Source organism: Manacus vitellinus, unplaced genomic scaffold (assembly GCF_001715985.3).
Source record: "Manacus vitellinus isolate BGI_N305 unplaced genomic scaffold, ASM171598v3 scaffold_3_pilon, whole genome shotgun sequence".
NCBI lineage: Eukaryota > Metazoa > Chordata > Aves > Passeriformes > Pipridae > Manacus > Manacus vitellinus.
In genome coordinates this window covers 31,145,843-31,168,926 of record NW_021940535.1, presented here as the reverse complement: position 1 = coordinate 31,168,926, position 23,084 = coordinate 31,145,843, and the positions used below count along the sequence as shown (strand labels likewise).

At 37.8% G+C, this 23,084-nt stretch overlaps 1 protein-coding gene across 5 annotated transcripts in view; it reads left to right on the top strand.

The window, feature by feature from the left end:
• Positions 1-23,084, top strand: part of PPP1R9A (protein phosphatase 1 regulatory subunit 9A) — a 169,894-nt gene that overhangs the window by 140,940 nt on the left and 5,870 nt on the right. Inside the window, exons 9-19 of one of the 5 annotated variants that reach the window (XM_018075361.2) lie at positions 757-986; positions 2,373-2,469; positions 2,608-2,779; positions 7,908-8,065; positions 8,603-8,903; positions 12,878-12,965; positions 13,065-13,142; positions 16,280-16,478; positions 19,017-19,136; positions 20,970-20,993; positions 22,207-22,389. In XM_018075361.2, the coding sequence (XP_017930850.2) occupies positions 757-986; positions 2,373-2,469; positions 2,608-2,779; positions 7,908-8,065; positions 8,603-8,903; positions 12,878-12,965; positions 13,065-13,142; positions 16,280-16,478; positions 19,017-19,136; positions 20,970-20,993; positions 22,207-22,389 (1,650 nt within the window). Of the gene's footprint in view, positions 1-756; positions 987-2,372; positions 2,470-2,607; positions 2,780-7,907; positions 8,066-8,602; positions 8,904-12,877; positions 12,966-13,064; positions 13,143-16,279; positions 16,479-17,740; positions 18,413-19,016; positions 19,137-20,969; positions 20,994-22,206; positions 22,390-23,084 lie in introns of those variants that run through there. The other 4 variants (XM_018075362.2, XM_018075363.2, XM_008921190.3 and 1 more) reach the window with 4 other exon arrangements.

The window sequence follows — 23,084 nt, the reverse complement described above, 5'->3', positions numbered from 1 at the left end:
TTTTGTGTTGGATCTCTTTACCTTTATTGTATTTTCAATAGAGCTGAAGAAATTGTGGGTAGTTTAAGTATATTACTAATAAAACTGAAAACAAATTAATTTTTTTGTGTGTATTATCCATGATTGCTAGTGGAACTGTCTAGAGCAAATTAAACAGTCTTGATAAGTAAAAAAGGGCGTTTAAGGCATTTTTTGTTCTCTGGAAATTCTGGGAGCTAAAATACAAAAGCTGCTGAACAATCCTACTCTTATCCAGCACCAAACACTGAAACCTGCAAGTGGTTTCAGTTAGGAAGTGAGACACCAAACAGACACACACAAAAAACTGGATATCAGATTCCCCCTCCCCAAAATAAGAAATGTCATCGTTTTATGAAAGTGTTTCAATGCTTTATAGCTAGCACCTGAGCCACATGCATATAGCAAAATGCATCCCTAGTGCTGACTGATTAACCCTGCACTTTGCCCAAGTACTCCACTATTGACATTTTCAAATGTCAGTCAGTCAGATAGGTTACTATAACCCAGAGAAGCATAGAGGCTGCACTGGTACACTGAGCAAAAGCTCTACTTGGTTTTATGAAGAAGAATAATGTACGTATCAGCCTGTTTTCTTTGTCCTGGAACACTCTTCTCACTGCTAGCATATTACTAGTGTTGTTACTAATTTACTGATTTTCACCATTCATGCTGCTTGAATTAATCCTGACCTATAAGGCAGCTTTTTATGGACTGCATCTCCACTCCTTTGTTCAGCTGCAGGCTGCTGAGAATGAGAAGGTGAGGTGGGAATTGGAGAAGACCCAACTCCAGCAGAACATTGAGGAGAATAAGGAAAGGATGATGAAATTAGAGAGTTACTGGATTGAGGCACAAACCCTGTGTCACACGGTGAATGAACATCTCAAGGAGACGCAAAGCCAGTATCAGGCTCTGGAGAAGAAATATAACAAGGCAAAGAAATTAATCAAGGATTTTCAGCAAAAGTAAGCAGCTACACCAGGGGCAGCAAATGACTTAGTGGCCAGATAGGAAACATGTATGTGATATATTTTGAAATATGAACCTCCCTGTTAAACACCTGTAAGGTAAACACTATTTTTCACTTCTTTTTTTCATGAAAACTTGGACTCTTTATTGTGGAAAAATGTTACTAGTATTTGAGCTGTAGTCATACTGTAGCTAAATAAAGACTTTGTGTGTAGTATTCCAGGTTGGAATGTTTCAGAATTACTGGATAATTCATTGTGAATACAAACAACAAAGACTAATCATAGTAAAGCATTTGATTAGCCAGGTTTGCAGGAATTTATATTGGTATTGTGTCAGCTGGATTCATTCCTACTGTGTACTAAGTGACATCAAGTAAAATATTGTTCTGTTACATTTTACATTTTATTTTTCTTCTTGTAGTTACCAAGAATGTTTCAACTGAGTTGAGCTAACTCATGATTACCTGACCCCCTCTGTTTCATATGGTCCCTTCTCCCTGATGGCTATCAAGAATAATAACATCTTACATTTCTATAACAGCTTCCATTGCCCAAATTCCTTTTTTTTCCCCAGCAACTTTTTAATTTTCTGCTGAAATATACATGTTTCAAGAAGAAAACTCAAAAACATACAGCAATGTCAAGTGACAACTGGGACTGCAAAAATTACTTTCCTGTCCCATTAAAAAAGGAGTTAGATTGTCAAAATGCCATTACCGGTCTTGGAATTTCGGGACTGTTCCAGAACTAGTTTACATCTTATGTGCTTTCTATCACAAATGTCTTTGATATTCAAAATAAAAAGAGATAGGGAAAGTTGCTAGAATGAATTTTGATAGCCTTTCTGTTGTTATTCTCCTTTATATTAGTAGAATATCTAGTCGGTTGGTTTTAATTATTTCAGACTCCTAAACTGACCTAACAAATTTCCTTATAGCTTACAAGAAAATTTGATTTGTACCTGAAAAGTTACAGATGTCCTTTCTGTGAAGGAGTGCAGTCATACTGTAGTAAAACAGAGATTTTGCTCCATTTCTCACAACAGAGAACAACATAAACTAAGATAATGTTGTTTCTGTTGTAAATACAGATTATGAAAAAATTTGGTTTAACTTTTTTGATGATCAATTAGAACTTAGATTTTTTTTCCAGATAAATTGCTTTTACCATTTCTATATCATCACCTAGCATGTTCACTTAGACTAATAGCTTAGGGTTTTGTCCTGACTGCAGTTTCATAGTCCTTATTAAGTAAGTGATAAATTATTTAGTAAGGACAGATTTTTCAGATGCATAGCTTAAGATTTTTCAGAACATTTTATTTTCTGTTTGAGTCTGATTGCTTTGATGACAGCAAATACATTTTTATTTTTTTCTAAGAGAACTTGACTTCATCAAACGCCAGGAAGCTGAACGAAAGAAAATAGAAGATTTGGAGAAAGCGCACCTTGCAGAGGTTCAAGGCTTACAAGCTCGTGTGAGTAGCATTTACTCTTATATTTTAAGAATGAGACTGATAAAAAAAATGTCTGATATTCTGGAAAAATAACATATCTAATGGGGAAGATGTATTGGGATATGTGTTTGGGGTAATACTATGTTGTATTTCTTTCAGATACAAGACTTGGAAGCAGAAGTTTTCAGGCTAATGAAGCAAAATGGGAGCCAGGTTAACAATAACAACAACATTTTTGAAAGGCAGACATCTTTTGGAGAAGTTTCTAGAGGAGATCCAGTGGAAAATATAGATACTAAGCAAGTGACCTGCCTGGATGGCTTAAGTCAAGGTTGGTTTGAAACGAACCGTAACTCCTATGAATCATAGATTGATTTGAGTTGGAAGAACCTTGAAGTTGGTCTAGTCCCAACCCCCCTACCGTGTGCAAGGACACTCCCACTAGACCAGGTTGCTCAAGGCCTTGTCCAACCTGGCTGTGAACAGTGTCAAGGATAGAGCATCCACAGCCTCCTTGGGCAACCTGTGTCAGTGTCTGACCATCCTCACAGTAAAGAATTTCTTCCTAATATCTAACCTAAATTTTCCCTCTTCCAATTTGTATCCATCACTCCTTGTCTTGTCACTACATTTCCTGACAAAGTGTCCCACTTCAGCTTCCCAGTACTGGAAGGTTGCTATGAGCCTTCTCTTCAATAGCCCAAACTTTTCTCAGCCTGTCTTCATAGCAGGGGTGCTTCAGTCCTCTTAACAACCTCATGACACTCCTCTGGACTTGATCCAACAGTTCCATGTCCTTCTTGTGCTGGGGACCCCAGAGCTGGACACAGCACTCCAAGTGAGGTCTCACAAGAGCAGAGTAGAGGGGCAGAATCTCCTCCCTCAACCTGCTGGCCACACTCCTTTTGATGGAGCCAATTCCATTGGCTTTCTGGGCTGTGAGTGCACACTGGCAGCTCGTGGGGAGTTTTTCATCGACCATCACCCCTGAGTCCTTCTCCGCAGGGCAGCTCTCAGCCACTTCTCTGCCCAACCTGTAGGTGTGCCTGGGGTTGCTGTGCCCCAGGCATAGGGCCCAATAATGTGTGTAAACAGCATGGTTATCATTTAGGATTTAAAAGAAACAATTAATAATGCCAGGATGTTGATATTTTTCCAAAATTCAGTATCTAATGACAGCTGTATCAGTGTTCTACCTAATAATGCCAATATAGAGTCCCAGAATAGCTGTGCAATGTGTATTCTAAAAGAAATGGAACTAAATGTTAGTATAGCAAAGATCACTATTAATTGCTTAAAGCCATCAACATTTAGGTTTAATTTGATGCTTCTGGTATTTTAATAAAGTAGGAGGAAATTGTGTTTTCTCCTGTGTTCCTAAATCTGTCCCTAATTACCCAACCACCAAAGATCAAACAAGAACAAAGTTACCAGAATGAGAAAACAATGTTAAATCCACCATTTTTAATGGTTCTCTGCAAGTTCTAATCTTACCTTGGTACAGACATCAAAAGGAACCTTGTAGGTGGCACTCACCATTTCTCAGGATGGAACCTTTTGTGAATAAAATGCAAATTCTTTACTAGCACATTAATTAAAAAAACTTATTCAGCTATAGCACAGCCTGATTTACAACATAAGATTTGTAAGACTTTTTTCCTACATTACCAAGAAACAAAACAGTTTGTACCAACGTTGAGATCTGGATAGATGCTGTCAGCAGGGTGGCTGTACCTTTTCTTTGTTTCACGTAGAAAAGATAATTCTCATTTATAGCCTCTGCCAGTGAAAACATACAGATAACTTCCACAGCTTAGTTACAGTTCTGTAATTGCAAGTTGCTTCTCACTGTTGAAGGATATGCAGAATTAAAGCCAATTTAGGCCCACAACCTTGGGAAAAAAACCTGTTTGATGCAGGGGTAGGCAATACTTATTCTGTATTCAGTAACATCTTTGAAATCACATGTTGAAGGTGTTGGAATTTTGACAAGGGAGCACCAAACTTTTTTCCTATAATATTTATTTATTTCTCTGGTGAAAAAATGTAATACATTGTGAAATAAATTAATTTCTAGCAAGTATAGAGGTGTTTTATTAAAATTGATATTTTAGCAGTCATTTCATGTGTGGACCCAAGCAATATTGCTTACAAAGAGATCAATATGAATTACATTATTAACAAATATAAATAAGAGCTAGTCCTGCTGAAATGATGTTAGGTGATATGCAGCCCTTGTGGAATTGACTTCTGCAAATCTTCACAGAGCTTCTTTCTATCAAATTTTTATTGTACTGAAATCTCTGAAGTTCAGAAAAGCACTCAGGGGGAGAAGTCTGTATTTCTACTGTAGAGACTCAGTAAAAAATATAAAACATTTAATACTTAGCAACTCTGTTAACACAAAACCTTTCAGTAGTTTACATCAGGAGAGGGAAGTGTGTTTTCTTTACCTGACTCACAAAAATCATGTTTGCATCTACTCTTGTAACAATGTCAGTGCACATCTATGGCTCAAGAGCTAAAATCCAGGAATTTCTATAGACAAAAAAAATTGTAAAATTCTTTCTAAAAATTTGAAAATTCTTTGTATGGCATTAAAATTCTGCATGTCTGTGCTTCAAAAGTGTGTTTTCCAATTGATGCATTTGCATGAAAATTTTCAAGGAGCTGTCTTTTTTCATTGCAAAAATGTTCTTCTGGAGCAATGCTACCAGTGTTAATTTCTTCTGGGACCTAAAATAGATGAATTTAAATGCCCAAGTTTAACCACCTGAATACAAACACCAATTATTTACTGGGAAAAATAGATAAATTGGCAATAATTTTTTGCAAGCAGAAGTAGCATAGTTAGACCTTAGATTCCAGGCTGGATTTGTGTTTTTAAGAGATCCCTAAATGTTCTGTAGCGCTCTTTGACTTCCATATACCTTTTCCAGTAAATTCTGTATCAGTCTCTGAAGTCTGTGTCAGACTGTAATGTAGTGATACTTGCTGTGCTGACAAAGAGCCTAGGTGTCCATATCATTCTTGTTTAACCCTTTTAAGAAAAGGGTTAAACATCCATTAACCCATGGATGTTTGTGAAGGAGCTATAAACATCAGGGAAGATGTCCACGATGTTTTGGAGTGCAGGCAGAATCCCTCTGGGTTCTGTGTGTCGCACACGCTGCCTTTGTGACATTCACTTTGGTGCTTCAGTCTCACGTACTCCTTGATCAAGCCTCTACATTAGGTTCCTGGAGTAGGACTGCATGTACACAGCCACATCCCTTAATTTTTGTTCAGAAGTTTGCAGGACTGTCTTCCCTCAGAAAATTAGGTTATGGAAAAATATGATATTTTAATTAAGGTTGTATCAAGTATGGTTTTGCTTCCATATGATCTGGGATATTTGTTACATTCTTGCATATTAATAGACTTGGGAAGAAGTAATGGATGCAACTTGATGGTCACAAGTATTCAAGCATATCTCTTCCTAACACTGCTGGTGCTCTGGCCATGTTTAGCATCATGACAGACTGTACGACTCCTCAGACTGTAACATAACCTCATGCTGAGCTTAAGGGGCTGCCAGTAACATCAGTGGAAGTTGGAAAGAGAAAATAAAAACCATTGTGGCCCACAGAATTCTTCTGTTGCTTTGCCAGGGAATATTAGAAACCTGAGGATTGTGTTTCTTTTACAAATGTACAATTTATTCTGAAAATCCAGAAGAATACATAAAGTGGATTGTAGCTTTCTGTTTTAGTGGTCATGAGCTGTATCTGCAGTAAAGAATCAAGATACTTACTGTCAGTGGTTTGAAATCTCAACAGTTCGGTGCTGAGGTCGTCTTTGACAATATTTACTCATCTCTGTTCAAGTGCCCATTCAGGCCACCTTGTGGCTGTACTTTCTGTGTGCCTTTGGATACCCAGGGACACATCAGTTCACAGAAGGAGATTTTGAAGTCTGTCAGCCTGTATAATGGAAAAAGAGTGGGAAGACAGGGAAGCTCTTCCCTGCTCCACAGTACTATTGAAATAATTCAGATGCAAGACCATGGGAGTCAAATGGTTGAACATCTGATGAAAGAAAGTCTAATTAGATTTTCTCCGAGAGCAAAATAAAACCTGTTATGACTTTTATGTGAGAGATGCACCAGTCTCCCTAGTGGGTTGGGAGATTTCTAGGGAAATGTGTGAGATGTGTGTTTGTACTTGGAGGAGTGAAGGCTGGCTGCTCTCTGCAGAAGCAGGAGCTGAAACTGGGGATAACAGCACATGTGGCTGGAGCAGAGACCATCTGACAACAGGCCAGTTCCACTGCAACAACGTGTGGTGAGCAGGGCAGGACCAGTGATGGGGTGGAGGAGGCAGGAAGCTCCAGGCCCAGATGGTATTTTGCTTTAACAAAGCCAATATGACCAGTTCTGTGAATACCGTTTGCATAATTTCAGCAGTGAACGGAAGGGATGTATGAAAGTGTGTACTACTGAAAGAACAAATGTAAGCAGTTCAAACCATGACAATGTGCAATTATCCTATGGAGTACTTAGGACAGAAGCCTAATTACAAGTCAGACAATGCTAATTATTTTGTATTATTCTGTGACTGAAAAATTTAACTCTTACTCAAAGAACAGTAAAAATATCTTTAAGATCAGATTCTTATTAATTAATGTGTTATGAATGTAGTACTTAGACAAATAAATTAATCTAATGGGTTATGGTTTGATTTATACTGTCAGAATTGAAAAAAATTTATTAAAACCATAAAAAATCTGTTCCTTTTCTGGTGTAAAATGCAGACACACCTTTTAAAATGTTTTTTGTCTTAGTTACTACAGCTTTGTAAAGTGATAAATTTGCTTCAATACTCAGATTTCATTTGAATGGATTATTGATAGCTAAGAAAAGTGAAGCTATGTTAGCTTTTCTTGTAGAGGCAAGCCATATACTTTGCTCACAAGACATTCAGGCATAGGGTGGCTTTGAAACTAGGCAGGTAAGATGGTTTCATTGTTCCATTTTTTATGTGAAATATTCCCCCAATTTTCATGTATCACGTAGTGGTGTTTATGCTGTGATGGAAGAAAATTCTCTGCAGACCAAGCACATGTAAGTCCTTCTGAAGTAGTCTAAGTGGACCTGCTTTCTGGGCTAGTATAGATGGGCTTGTGTGGTCCTTCATGTAACTGTGGGAATAATTTGGTGAATTCTTAAATATCTGGAGTTGATTCTTTGCTATGCACTTACTGAATCTGTGTAGATAAACGTGTTTATGCAAGTGACTTCTTTTTTCTTGAGGATACTTTCGCAGTTACAAAGATACAGGTACAAGTAAAATGTGTCTTTTCTAACCTAAATGATTCTATGATTCTATACAAAGTGCATGTGTTTGCATGAACTTCCTCTGTTAGGAAGAAGTAGTGAAAGATTGTTCTGTTAAATAGCTCCAAATCGTGTTTCCATATAGATTTCAATGAAGCAGTTCCAGAAACAGAGAGACTGGACTCCAAAGCTCTGAAGACTCGAGCTCAGCTGTCAGTGAAGAACAAGAGGCAGAGGCCTTCCAGAACCAGGCTGTACGATAGCATCAGTTCAACTGATGGAGAGGACAGCCTTGAACGAAAGGTGAGAAGGACTCTAGCCCCTCTTTCAGGCTTCCTATGGAATGCTAGATTGCCCCTGTAAGTCATCCTCTATCTATCCTTTCATTGTAGCACAGGCAGTATTTATTCTTCTGTGGCCAGTCTGCTGTGAATGTCCTTGAGTAATGTGCGAGTCCAGTCTCCTTTTGAGTCAGCACACCTGGTTTTTTGATTTTGTTGTGTTTTAACTGGAATTGTGGTCTTTTGGATTTACATGTGCTTTATAATTGAGAATGGGTCCTTTCATTTATGCAGGAGGTGAAAGGAGCTGGAATTGTGCATTTCTCTATTTGTTAATTTGTTAACAGAATTGTTTTGTCCTATTCTGATTTCTGTCTGGAAGCAAATACCAATAAACAACACTGTGTGTGGTATCAAAGGGTAATGCCATGAATTACCAGAGCGTTTCGTACAAATAGAAAGCTAAATAATGAATAAAAGAATTGCATGTTCAAAGTAAATCTTGCTCTGTTTGCTTACTAAGTGGTATAACCTGCTTTATAATCTCTTATACCAACAGCCATCACACAGTTACAGTAGTCCCATGCACATTTCAAAATCACCACTGCCCTTATGCATGAGAGCATCCTCACCAGCATCAGATTCTGGTGCTTCCTCCCTCTCCCCCGTGGCTAGCAGTGCAGCAATCTCACTTGACAACCTAACTGAAAACCAAGAAGAAGAACAGCACCACAAAGGAGGTGTCCTTTCCCCATATGCTTGGGGAGACACTCCACTTTCATCTCCTTCAAAATCTGGGCACAGCTCTGAAGCATCTCCTTTGCATCACCCAGCTGGCAGGAATATTTTACAGGATAAAGGTATTACTACTTTTTTTACAATAAATTGATGCATAATTTTGCTCACTTACACCTACTTAATGACCTTTTGTTATGTAGTAACACCTTAGCAACTAGAAGGTCAGCATCTCATAACTTCTTTTGCCTACCTGGAAGTCAGAAAATTTCAAATGACCTTGTCTGATGGTATAAGAAAAGGACAAAGTTTAAAATGGGATAGGGAACTGCTTACTTTCTTCTTTTTTTTTTTTTTTGCTTTCTTGGAGCTCACTGAAAAAAAAAAAAAGAAAAGTTGCCTTTAAGAGAGTGTTGTATTGTGTTTTTTGAAAAAACAACAGTATTTGACCTTGGGACATCTCTGTGTTACAAAAATGCTTAACACAGTGCACTTACTCAAATAATGTGATTTTGGCACTGGTAGGTGATTCTTTTGGAGGGTGCGGAAAGGAGTGTAAAGCAAGAACAACAGACTGTAGCTTTTAATTCCTGAGAGGCAGCACAGTCTAGATTTAACATGAGGTTGGTGTCTGGGCACTCTTCATTTACAGAAGAAAAAAGCAGCAGGCAATTTTTTGGGGAAATTGTCCTCAGTGGTTTTAATTTAATTCAGATTCTTTAAATGCTAGCTGGATAAAACAGGATGCAATCATACATATGTCAGATAAAGTGGTAAACACCAGTTTATTATATGAATTAACAATATATGTCACAGAATACTGAGCTCTCCTTTTCAGATACCTTTGGAAGTCAAAATTAGCATTTGACACAACTTCAGCATTCTTAGCTATGCAGCCTGCATTCTCAAACTGTCACGTAAGCTAAAATACATGATAAAAACCATTTATAAGAGAGGGCTGCAGGAATAGGTCTAGATAGGTTCATTACAGACTTCAACTTACTTGAATTAACTGAAAAGAAAAATTTTTTGTTCTGTTTTTGTGGGTTAAATTGTTAATGATCTGAAGTTAAATTCAATATTTGAGTTTTGCAAGTAAAAATAAGGGTGTGAACATAAGACTTTGGCTTTCCAAACTCATACTTCAGCTTGAGTGTGATTGGTTTATCAGGAAAGCCCTAAATTCTGCATTTCCAACTGATGTATGAAAAATACCTTTGTAAAAATTGAGTGGAAACTAGCCTTGTAGTGTAAGGAATAGGGTATTACATTCCGCCCACCGTGTCACTCTTTCCATTTTAGGTTTGAAAAATAATCTCTGTCTAAATATTGATGTCATGCTTTCCTTGCTGTGACCATTAAGTAAACAACCTGTGCTTTTGTGTGTATACAGGCTCTGATGAGTAGTGAATTAGAATTAACCAGAGCAATTTAGTTTCAAATGGAAAAATTGCATTAATAAGTCCTAAAATAAAGAAACATACTAAAGCAGTTGTTTGGCAACAAGTGCTGTAGCAATACTATTTTAATTGATTGTTAATTTGGCTGTTAAACTCATACAGCTCAGAAAATAAAAAGAGACACTGTATTTGTTCTATGTGTTCAGGTGAGGGTTTTAGGGTTTTTTTAGAGATGGAAAGAGAGCACATCTGTGGACAAGTATGTGTCCATTGGTTAATCTCTCATTAGCAAAACTGAGTATTAGCAAGATCACACTTTTCTTTTGTTCTTTTTCTTATGAGATTCTGCAGTGTTGTGGGAGGGGCTGAAGTGGTGTGAGATCAGTTTCATTGCAAAATGATGAGAAACTTTGCTTATTTGTCTTTTACTGCCAGCTTTTTCATGTGTATGTGATGAATTCGTTTTCTTCAATTCTGCCTGCTTTGTGCAACAGCATCCTTTGATAAGGCTGTGAGGTGACCCCTGTGGGCAGTACTTGTTGATGTGAGGCTGCCTGCAATGGGTGTGTGACCTTGGGGAAGAAAGTTAAGTGTAGTCTCCTTTCACATCCATCAGCCACAGATTACTTACACAACAGCTTGAGGCTGGAAGTGATGGATTAAACAGCTTCTGTGTGATTTATTCTGAGGAATAGGCTTTCACTTTACCTCTCTGAAGAACTACAAGGAGTTGGGGAAGGTGGACCCATCCAGGGTGGCTGAAGTCCCCTCCTGCCCCGATGGGGCACCTGCAGCTCTGGCTCGTGGTCACTGCCGTGTGCCAAGCACTGTGTACTTCCCTGCATGCAAGACCCTGTAGATTCAGATGTACTCTGCCATGAAGCTGGTTTTGGGACCTAGCCTATCCATTTGCCACTGTATCCTATAGCCAGCACAAGTATTTTCCCCAGTAAGTCATTGTCATTCAGAGGGCCCTGGCTGGCCCAAGCTGTGTGAGAGGGGGAATATTGTGATACAAGACCCTGAACAGAAGATTGCCATACCAGGTAGCTGCTACGTGTCCTTGCTGAGCTCTCCAGATTTTTTTTTCTACTACAGCAGCAAAACCTCCATTTCACTGACTTTCATTAACAAGTTTCTCAAAAAACCACACTGCCCCTTGGCCCCCAAACCTGTGAATAGCTAGTGTGAAAGTAAACTTTGCAAGTTTTTCCTTTAAAGTGGCAATTTTGGCAGTGGTTAAATGAGAAGTGTGCATTAAAGGTGAAAGAGAAACCATAAGAGGAGACAGAAGAGGAGTATGCATGGTGTAAGGTTGATGCAGAGTGTGTATTGCCTAAAGTTCTCCTCAACTTCCTTAGGGAATGGATTTCTTCTGAGGAGACTTCACTTTGCTTTTGTCATTCTTCATATTACTTTTTTTTTTGTTTGCTTTTTTGGCATGAGATTACTTGTCATTTGTTCTTGATTTTTTTTTTAACATAAGGACTTGTGTTGGTAGAAACAGTGTGGCTTTTAGAGTGGGGGTATTGCAAGAGGCTTATTTTCCTGCTTTTCAAAGGATTTATGAACCAGTTGCACACTAAATTTTTTACTTGAATGAAAACTTGGGCGGATATTATCCTCAAAGCAGCACACAAAATTCTATACACAGAGTTGACTGTCCTGTGGTAGTGCTGTGGTATTTTGGGTTAATTCTGAGGGCTTAATTTATATCAGCCACGGTAGGAGAAATCCACAAACCCAGCAGTGCTCTCAGTTAAAAGTTGCTCTATGTCTGAGGTCACATTGCAAAAACCACCAAACCACGAGTGATATGAGTGAATGAGCTTCATTTGCTTCCTCTAGAGTATTTGGGAACAGTCCTTATGTTTTAAGAGTAACTGTGTCTGAATTTTTTAGCTACTATATGTTTTCTTTCGGCTTCTATATAGATTTCACAGGATGTTTTCCAGACTCAGATTCATTGTTTTGGCTTTATAGGTACTGCAGACTGTTTCCTCTTTAGGCTTTAACAGTGTTTGTAGAAGAGATAAAAAATTGATAGATGTCTCAGGGCAGATTTATTAACTAAGCTACTTTTAGTTCTTTCTTTCTTTGGTGGCTTTTTTTTGTGTTGTTTTGTTTTGTTCTTTGTTTTTTGGTTGGGTGGGTGGTTGGTTTTTTTTTTTTAAATTCAGGGTGGTTAGATTTCAAGTTAAATGTTTAGTTTAACAAAGACGTTCAGGTTAAACAGTTAAACTATTTTGTAGCATGTCCATCATAAAGGGTACCCTTGGCTCCAGATTTAAAGAAAGCATTTCAGGAGTAGTTTTGGAAGTAAACACACATACAAAATGAATTCTGTAAAAAGAAACTCACAGCTACTGCTGAGTTTAAAAATGGATTCATTATAATGTTTGCCTGTAAATCTCTTGTGTTGTTTGATTTATTACATATTCATTAAAACTCAACCAAAATTACCTTTCCATTTTCTTCAATTAAAAATAAGGTTTCTTCATGTGTATTTTCAAATTCTGATTTTTCCTATTCCTGTTCGTACCATCTTCCTAAAATAGAGAATTCCCCTATTTAAACTGTGTACTCACACATATGTTTGTATGCATATCTAATTATGAAAAGATACACAAGGTGTTCTGGGTGGAAAGTAGCATTTAAAATTAATAATGTACATTCTTCCGTGTACAAATGTATCCTAGATGGTGCCACATGTGCTCAGGCAGCAAGAACAACTAGCCCTACTATAGGGCATACAGAAAGACTAAAGCGAAAACTTGCAGATCTTGGGTAAGCATTTTGTTATAAAAAAATACTTCTTTTTTTCATAAAAAGGATTGAAAGTAAAATTTCAAAGATATTTCCTGATGTTTTCTAATATTTTTGTAGGGCTCCCTTGAGAAGGAATTCAAACAAGGGCAAGAAGCGGAAAGAGAAAGAAGCTATTAGGGTGACCTATGGCAGTAGGTATGGGTGAAAATTGAGGATGCAAGAAATGATATGCCAGAAACACTGGAAAAACCTAATCATCCTAGCAGATGGAACATTAACAGTCCCACTGACTTCATAAATAAGTGTTAAGCTTTGAGATAACCTTCTGAGCTTACAAACCTAGATTCCTTGGCTAAGAAAAGACTAACATATGATCTAAAAATACTTGGAGGTTTATAGTGTTGTAGAATCATAGAATATCTCAAGGTGGAAGTGACTCACAAGGATCATCATGTCCAACTCGATCACTACTGCTGTTGCATTCACTAATGGGATTTGCAGAAATAGATTTCAGAGCAGGCTTACAAGATGCACACAGTCAGTTGATAAAACCCATGAACCAGAAACCTTGACACAATTCCATATATTTTTTTAAAAAACCCCCAGAGCGAGGTTGGGCAGCAGCTGTTCACTGCAGCTTTGCAGCACCCACATCAGGAATGCTTTCAGGTTTTTTTTAAATGAAGATGAACATCAGAAGTTGAAAATAGATAGGAAAAATGCTGATTGCATGTCATGTCACCAACTTTCAGGCAAGGAATTTTGAATTCCCTGTGAGATCTGATGAGACCACATCACCAGCAACTGGACTCTGAATAAATAAATGAATATTCAAAATGACAGGAGGCAATCTTCTCTGCAAAAACTAGTGTAGATTTTTGCTGGAGGCCTCTCCTTATGTACTCATGAGTACATAAGTACAAAATCACAGCTACAGGCATGATACCTGATTCCAGGTATGAAAGATTAATGTCAGGAGGGCAAAGCAAACTTAATATGTTCCAAAAGTCTATAAAGGACATAGCAACTCAAAAACTGCTCATAAAGCAATGCAAAAGAAAACCTACATGATAAAAGTGCTATTGGAAGAAAGCAAAGCTTGAATGCTACTCAGAAAATCATTGTGGTGGAAAACTAGTATGTAGCCATTTGTGGAGTTCTCCTGACAGTCTAATATATGGAGACCCAATGGCAAGTATGTTGTGTAGCTCCGTAAAATTGGAAAAGCAAAAGAAATCTTAGCCTGCTGACTTGCTCTCTCAGGCACACTGTACCAAAGTGCAGTGTTCTGTCTCAGCATACATTTGTACATTTATATCCTGCAAATACCTGGCAGGATCTTTGGTGATCTTAGGCAGCAGTCGTCGCCTCTGTGCTGTTGTCTGAAAACCTGTTGCACTGTGTCTGCTTGCAGTGTTACCTGGAGTTAGTGATACCCACTGCTGGGTTTCCTTAGTGACAGGAGGAGATTTGTTAAAGCCAAATCTACACTTCTGTGTGGCTGTGAGGCAGCTAGTACCCTTAACTGTCTAATACCCTAAGGGTATTAGACATCATGTAGCATTTACATACAAAGGCACAGGGCAGGGGAAATGAATGTATACTTGTTTGTAAGAACTTGATATGTCCCTTATACCAACACACTATGCTACAGGTGATTGTGAGATCCCATAGGTATCTTCCTTAGAGACATCAGATCTCAGCACAGAGAGATCAGTTGCTTATTAGACCATTTGATATATCAGTTATATGCTTAATATTTCTTTATTACAGTTCAATATTTCAGTGTTACAGTTGCTGAAAGTAAAGTTTCATTCTACTTTCAAAGTTGAAATTTATGAACATTTTTAAGTCACACTGTACCTCTGTAAACTGGGAGTTTATTACTTCAGTACAACTATTTAAACAGCCATTGTCACTTCTTTTGTTACTAACTCCAAAGAATTTGCCTCAGAAGAAATGTGAGGATGTTTTCTCTACAAGTCCAAAGCTGTATAAGCTCTTTGAAAGAAGGAACATGATGAAAAGACAGCATCCTGTTATAATCATATCAATTACAGCAACTGATTGGTGTAGAATTAATCACACTTTTAGATGAATGTTGCATGCTTGTTTGCCATTGCCAGAAAGTAGCACTCAGGATGTGTACATAAAATCCTGAATTATTTCCTAAAACTACCGCTAATATTAGAGATACAAAAAATTCCCCATTTAAATAAGAAGCATATATTTCCCTACTTGAAGCTAGGTGGTTTGGGGAACATAATTTTTTTTTTCTTTCTACTTTCAAGCAAGATTAGAGGATGAGGGAGAAGTATAGGTCTGGGTCAGATATATCTTTCTTTATGTAGTGAAATGGAAGTAGGATTCTCCTTCTGCTTCCATAGATAGGAGTCCTTTGACAACCTCACTTTCATCCATACAGAAAAGAAGCTTCACAATATACAAAGATGTAGTGATTATGTTAATTATGATTTAGAAGCTGTCCAGAAGCTTGAAGTTGAGGGAGATTTACATGCATGGCTTTTACATATGGGTGCTAAGAGCAGTGAGATTTTAGTGCTCTGAAGCAGTAATGTATATGATGTAATTAATATGATTCTATGACATATGCATAAGTTTTTTGAGACAGACACTTTGCATAGTTATTTTTAATTTGCATACTATAATACTGACTTGATATACTTCACGAATAATTTAGGTGTTTTAGTTTATAACTGTTACTTTTGCCTTGATCACTGCAATCTTTATTACTACAAAGAGAGAAGCTGATAAAGTCCCATAGCTGTTTCTTTAATTTTTCTATAATATTTTTAATATTTATTAAATTTAAAAGCAAGATAATAGTACTTCATCAATATTTAGCTGTTGTAACAAAGACACATCTCCACAGATGGATACAGATGCATTTAATTCATTATGCCTGTGCTTGAAATCCAAGGCAAATCTCTGGGAACCAGAGCCCATTTGGGTCAGTGCTGAGTCTAATTATTTAATCATGCTGAGATACCAATGTGGCTCAGAAATGAACCAACACAACATGTGGCTTCTTGATGGAGCTGGTTCTCATCAGAACGGTGGGAGTTACAGGCATTTTCAGCTGGCATCTGTCTCCATTTGCTGGGTGTATGTTGTCTAAGAGAGCTTGATGTAGAAAAAGAATCAAAACAACACACTTTCTTTTTCTTCTGAGAGAGGGATTTCAGGCATGCCCCTCAGTTCTTTAGTCAGTTACAGGGAATGTCACTCTTTCCACAATTAACTGCCTCTAGCATTTTGTTTTCTCTTCTTTTATAGTCTAACACATATTCCTGCTCCTTTCTCCTAAACAGGACTGTCAGAGAGATGCTGCAGAAATCATCAAACACAAAATCTTTAGCAGAGCGATCCTCCTCTCTCCCACACTGTGTACCAGTCACATGGTATGGAGAGAGTGGCAAGGGATCCAATTCTTCTAGCAACCTGCCATCACCTACCAGCTCAACCGAACCCTCCTCTGAAAATTTAAGTCCAGCTAAAAAAGGGTCAAAGGTAGAAAATAAAAACTACCTTATTCCCACTGTGTTGAGTAGCATAATTGGCTTTGTGTTTCTGGAAAAAAGAACAGGCCAATATGTGACTACTACAATAAACAGTGCATGGTGTTCATTGTACGGTAACAGCCCATCCAAACAGAACATCTCTGTCACTGTACCATTCCACATTCTACCTTTTTACTCTATCTTAATGTACATTATTTCAGTAAACTAACTGTGATGTGCTGTACCGTAACAAAAGCAAATGGTGCCACTGGAAATTAGCATTTGGATCCACTGAACAAATGCTAGATTTGTGTGTTCAGTTGTAGACATTTTCTTCATTCTTCAGAACTGGTAGTGGGAATACGTACCCGTGTTCAAATGAGATGTTTGCAAGTGAAGAAATGCTGTATGCCGTCAGTCATCTGCCTTTTCTCCCCGAATAATGAAATCTGTTTGTCATGCATGCTTGCTGTTGGATTTAATTCTCTGTATGAAGATGCTTGAACTGTAAATATGAACTATTGTAATTAATACATCTGTGTGATTCCTTTCTATGTGCATGAATGTTTCAGCATGATAACTCCTTAAATAACCCTCCGTTATTGCAATATATTTAGCATTTCATGTTTATTTTCACTTCTGGAAAATATTTCTCTGCCTGTATCTTCTTATGATTTTTAGCAGTTAATTTTTTATATTAGTCTGGTAAAAAGAAACAGATATGGTTTTCAACTTTCTGTACAGGACTATGAATCAGAAATCTAATTTCTCTGTCTTCTACAACCAAATGCATGTTCATAATAGCAGTTTCCACAGGCATTTCTTACTCTTTTGATGCCAAAAGCTGGTGATACCTTACTTCTGCTGTGCACTAAACTATGCAAGGTCATAGCTGTTCTTGTGTTACCTGGCAGGGAGAGCTACACAAGGCTTAGCCCAATCAAAATCAGATTAATAGAGAAGACAACCAATGAAATTTCTGAAGATTAAAGAGAAAATCAGTTACATCTTTCTTTTGGAAACAAAAATAATTATTGGAGCTGTAAATCAAACAGGGAAAAAAGTGCACCCTTTTAGATAGCATTAGGTTGAGGTTTTAGGGGGTTGTCCTGCTATCATAATTATTAGCAGGCCTTGGCTATCTTGTGGTTTTCCTATAGAAAATTAAATTTTAAAGGCTTAGATTTATTGTAAAGTTGAAGCTTGCACAAAATAGAGGTGAAAGAAAAACCAGAGTACTTAAAAAAGAAAAATATGTTCTTCACACAACAGGCAGTAGAGCTGTTGAACTCCTGGCCTAAGAACGCTGTGTGGGCTAAGGAAGCAGCTAAGGAGGCTGCTGAGATGTGCTTCTCCCCTATAAAGAGCTGGGAAAAACAGAACAGGAATTCTAAATGTAGGTGAGAGAAAACCAATCATAAAAACATTCTTATGTTCTCTCTAAAGTCTGCAGGCTTTTAAATTAAGAGTGCCTGTACTGCTATTAAGGCTTTCAAAGCACAACATACCAATATTAAGTTGGATTTCCGGCAAAACTTAAGAGGATCAACACTTGATATTTTTTGGAAGACTTTGTGTTTTCAGGAAAGATAGTTCAAATATCTTGGGGGGGGCAGATAAAAGGATAGCTTTTTTAGTGTTGTTTTTATTGTTTCACTTTTTAAAGTGAACACCAAAAATGAATTTAATACTCATGTAGATGTTAGAGTAGAGATTAGAGGTCTGTGTATTGTCAAGTGTATTTTCAACTTAAATGGAATATCATGGTGTCCTTAATTTTTTATATATTTTGGTTTCTTTGTTGTTCTCCCTCTAACGTGAAATACTTGTTAATTTTTGTCTTATTCTAATGGTAATTCTGTTGTATTCTTGAAAAATATGTGCCTGCTTTTGCTATCATTTGCTGTAAGGTGTGATGTCTCTCATTGATTTGTTAAGAAAAAAGAGAGTTTGTTTTATGGTTTTTAGTTCAGTAAATAACATTCAATATCCAAAGATCTCTTTTACTTTCAGGTTTTTTTCTAAAGGCATAGACAAACAGGGAGGATCCTTTTACTTTTTTGGGGGAGAGTATTTGGGACTCAGAAATGGATTCACAGGATATTCTTGCTCTTTCAATAGGAATTTTCACTTCTCTCTGTTCATTAATCTTCTGTCCTATTCTTTGTGCTACTGCCTGTGCTACTCTTCTCCTAAATATTTGGAGGACAGTAAATGCTAGTGATTAACCTGCAGAAGCAGTAATTTAGCTCCAGGATGAGAGCCAGCATCTTAAGAGTCTGGAAATGGCTTTAAGACACCTTTGTTATTCATTGAGGCATTAAGCTGGTAAAAGTGTCTCTTGAAGTACACAGTGGTAAAAATACTGTGTATTCTATAAATATTAACAATAAAAAAATTAGGCTTCCTCATGTACATTTTAATTGGTTTGGTAAATGAAATGAAATCACTCCTGAGCTATGCCAACCTGGAAGACAAAAAGCAAATTTCCCTTTTGAATGCACATATGCAATCATTTGTTCATTCTCACTCCTCTTTTTGTCCACAGAATTTCACATTCAACGATGATTTCAGTCCCAGCAGCACAAGTTCAGCTGATTTGAGTGGTTTAGGAGCAGAACCTAAAACCCCAGGCTTCTCACACTCCTTAGCATTGTCATCAGATGAGGTATGCTGATGAAATTGTTTAATTTGGGAAATAGTTATTTTCTTTCTCCAGTGGCATCTTGCTTGATTACTTGAATAATAAAGGGAATTTTTTAGGCAATAGAATTGGAGAAGAAAATTAATCTTGGTATCTAGATTAAGATTTTTCTTGCTCATATAATAATGACTTTAAATAAATACCCTGTGGTATTATTGTAGGAAAGTGGAATGCAGTTGGTTTCCTAAGAGATGCTATATCCTCAGATACTGTATCCTCACACATTTTAATAAATTTTCCCTACACTCTAAATATATACATGTGAACCCATAGGTGTATATATGTAAATACACTAAATTAGGCATAACTGAGACAATTTGATATACCGAACCTACACTGTAGTTTGGTAAATATAGTTGAGACGTAAGGTGAATTAACCCACACTAATTTTTACCCTGATAAAATGACCTGTATATACAGTAATTGTGTGTTACTGTACCTGAATGTATGTCTATTGATTATATTGTGTGTATTAATCCACTTTGCATGCTTTGTGCTTGCTTTGCACAGTGCATTTGAATTCAGTTTCTTCAAACTAGAGTTTTTAAACAATGATAAAGTAAAAAGGTATTCCTAACTGTATAAATTGGTGACATAATTGAGCTGAATATAACGTATTGAAAATATTCTTCTTACAATACTAATTTTGTAACTCAGTTGTCAGTGAGGCTGCACAGTTTGACAGTAGCTGACAGCAAATCCTGTGGACTCAGGAAACCTGTGCATTTGTTCTTTTACTAATACTCCATACTTCACATTTTTCATGTGAGATTTGAGCCGGATTTTTTTTCCCAGACATGAGGAACTTGAAGTATCTTTTTTTTTTTTCTGTATGATACATTTTTCTATTACTGCTTGCATGATTTACTTGGTTTTAAGAATGAGGGCTGTTCTGCACAACCCCATTTGCCAAACTGCAAATCTACAAACCCAACTGTTCTTTGGACATTCCTACTGCAGGTAGTTAAGGGCAGCAATTAATAACAAAAGGAGACTGCAGACAGGCCTGTGTATCCTGTGAATTACTGAAAACAACAAAGTCATCATTTGCACTTTTTTTACTGTTAGTACTATCTTTATAATAGATTTAATTATCTCACCATGTTCAATATCCCCTATGTTATGTATTTGATTGTGACAATGCCCTGTTCTGAGTGGTATTGAATTAAAAGCTTGAAAATGCTTTCTTTTTGCATGTTCAACTCTCTGCTTTATTGTTTCTAAAATATCAAGCCTGAACAGGTCTATAAAAATGAATGTGTTTTCTCCATCCTCTGCTGTGTGCCAAATTGCTGCCTCCAAATGAGGCAGTGTGTTCAGCAAGAGCTGCAGTGGAAACCACCCCAGCCACCCTGGCCAGGAGTTAGGCCAGTGCTGCTCTTCAGCCTCTCATAGTGCATTGCTGCAAGCACTGCTTTGCTCTGGCTCCTCCAGGGTGGGGAGGGAATCCAGTTCTTGCAGGCAGTTCTCTTCTAATTAAGGAGCTTTTACTCTTGGAAATGGAGTCATCAGGGAGATTCCCACCAGTTCTAGAGTGTTGAGATAGGGAACTCCAAAGGTGTTTCATTGACATACTGTCAGGTTTAGCTGCCAAATCATGTGTGTGCTGAGCTTTCAACATAACATCTTTGCTTCTGGAAATAGTTTTTCAAAAGAAATCTTTGTGGTTTTGAGTAGCCATATCTGTTTGCAAATCTTGGTGCTGCCCTTACCTGAACTTTTACATGCTGTTCCATGTTTGGTATTGTGTTTCTATAATGTTTTTCTTTCCCATTTCTTTGTTGCTCCCTCACTCAGAGCCTGGATATGATTGATGATGAGGTGAGATACTAGTGTGCTGTTGTGGTGAATCTTGTGACCATGGCGTGGCAATGTATCATCTCTTTTGCAGAGTCACATTTCTTGTTTTATGGTGTTGTGTGGTGAACCCCCTTGTTGGAGCAGAACATGCAGGTGTCACTGGCTCCTCTTTCCTTGTCTTGAGTTCCCCTCTCCTTTTTGCTAAGAGTTTTCAAGGCCACAGCAAACTGCAGTTTTTGCAGTATGCTGGGAGGGGCAGGAGAGTCAGTGTCAAAACAAATCTACAAGGCCAAGCATCAGCTGCACTGTGCTCCTGCTGGCAACAGGAGAAGGAAAAGATAGTGCTTAAACCGTCTTTTCCCCAGCCCTGAGAACTGGACAGCCAGAAGCTGAGAGAGCTCCCAGCATCATCTAACTCAGTGTAAAAGCTGCTGCAACAGCAGACAGCTGCTGCAGCCTGTAGCAGCTGCTTTGCTGACCACAGCCAGGACAGAGTAGCTTTTGTTTCAGCCCCACTGGCATACCCCTGGGTGGAATAAAATGGCAGAGCAGGGACATGGGGCTACTCCGGCAGCTGACATCCCACCTGCCCTTTGTGGTACGGTTTGTGCTGTCATCTGCAGCAGTGATGAGAGCAGGGCCAGGGCTGTGGGATCACTGTGTGTTCATACTGCTCCTCTGTGTCATCGCATGAATCTTCCATAGATAGTACCAGTCTCACTGGCTGTTTGATGTCATCACTTTAAACTTTGCAGTGGTTTTCTGAGGGTTTCTTTTTCCCCTCAAATTTCTTGTTTTATAGCTTAAACAAATCATAAATATCTGTGAATGAGCCAAGGAGGTGGAATGCACAATTCGTGTCATCCTTTAGAAACCTTCTAATTTGAAGGATAAAAATCTTGTGGGGGAATCGAGCATACCTGGTTTGAATTGTGCCACCTGGCCCTTTGAATCCCTGTTTGAGTTAAAAGGAATGCCAGTTCCTTTTTCTTCTATGGTTCTATAGATAAAAGATTTTTTGGGTACCTTGTTCTTGTTCTTGGGTGTCTGGTTAGATAGACATGTAATATAGCAGTGTGAAATTGTTATTATTGTAGTGTAAAGATTGTAGTGTACCTCTTGTACAATACAAGAGGTATTGTACAGATACCTCTGCTGGTGGCTGTTTGTGCAGGAAAATGTTGTTACTCATCTGTTACCCTTTCAATAATAATGTAGCATGTTTTTGTCACAGATCCTGGACGATGGACAATCGCCTAAGCACAGTCATTGTCAGAGTCGTGCTGTTCACGAGTGGAGTGTGCAGCAGGTTTCCCACTGGTTAATGAGCCTGAACCTTGAACAGTATGTTGCCGAATTCAGTGCCCAAAACATTAATGGGGAGCATCTCCTTCAGCTGGATGGGAGTAAGCTCAAGGTAATTAACTGACTGGGCTTCAAGAGTAACTATGGTATTTTTTGTCATTTACATAATCTTAAAGGCAGTAAAAATTCGTTCAGAAAGCAGTAAATCCCTGCATGTGGAGTGGTGATAGACTAGAATAGTAACACAGAGTATAAAGCCACAGCAACACTTCAAGAAATTCCCATATGCACTTGGATTCAGAAGCTTCAGAAATAGAGGGCAATTGCTTTGTGAAAATTCTTGGTGTATATAATGTACCCGTATTTGCATGTGTAAATCATATAGCAGCATGTGTAAGTGGTATTTGCATGCATATATTTCTTATCCCTCTCTGTTCTGTGAAAGGGTGATTCAGAGAAGATAGTGGACAGAAACGTATCAGAACTAGCAACAGAATAATGGATTATAGTGGGATACTGGAGGCATAAGCTGATACCAGTTGTACTGTATTAGAACTAAATATAGGTTTGATGTATAAAGTATGCATTGTTTCTTGTAGTGAAAATACAAACCTACTTCTGTCAAAAATAATTACAGGAAGGAGTTGTGGGAAGCTCAGCAGATCTGAAAGTCCAAGTTTGGTGTTTCCTTTCTGCATTTTTTTGATGGCACTTCACTAACTCTAGGGGTTTTAGAAGAGTGCAAGTGAACTTTTGACTAAGGCATAGCAGTGAAAATTGGGAAGTCTTGTTCTATGTAGACTTAGA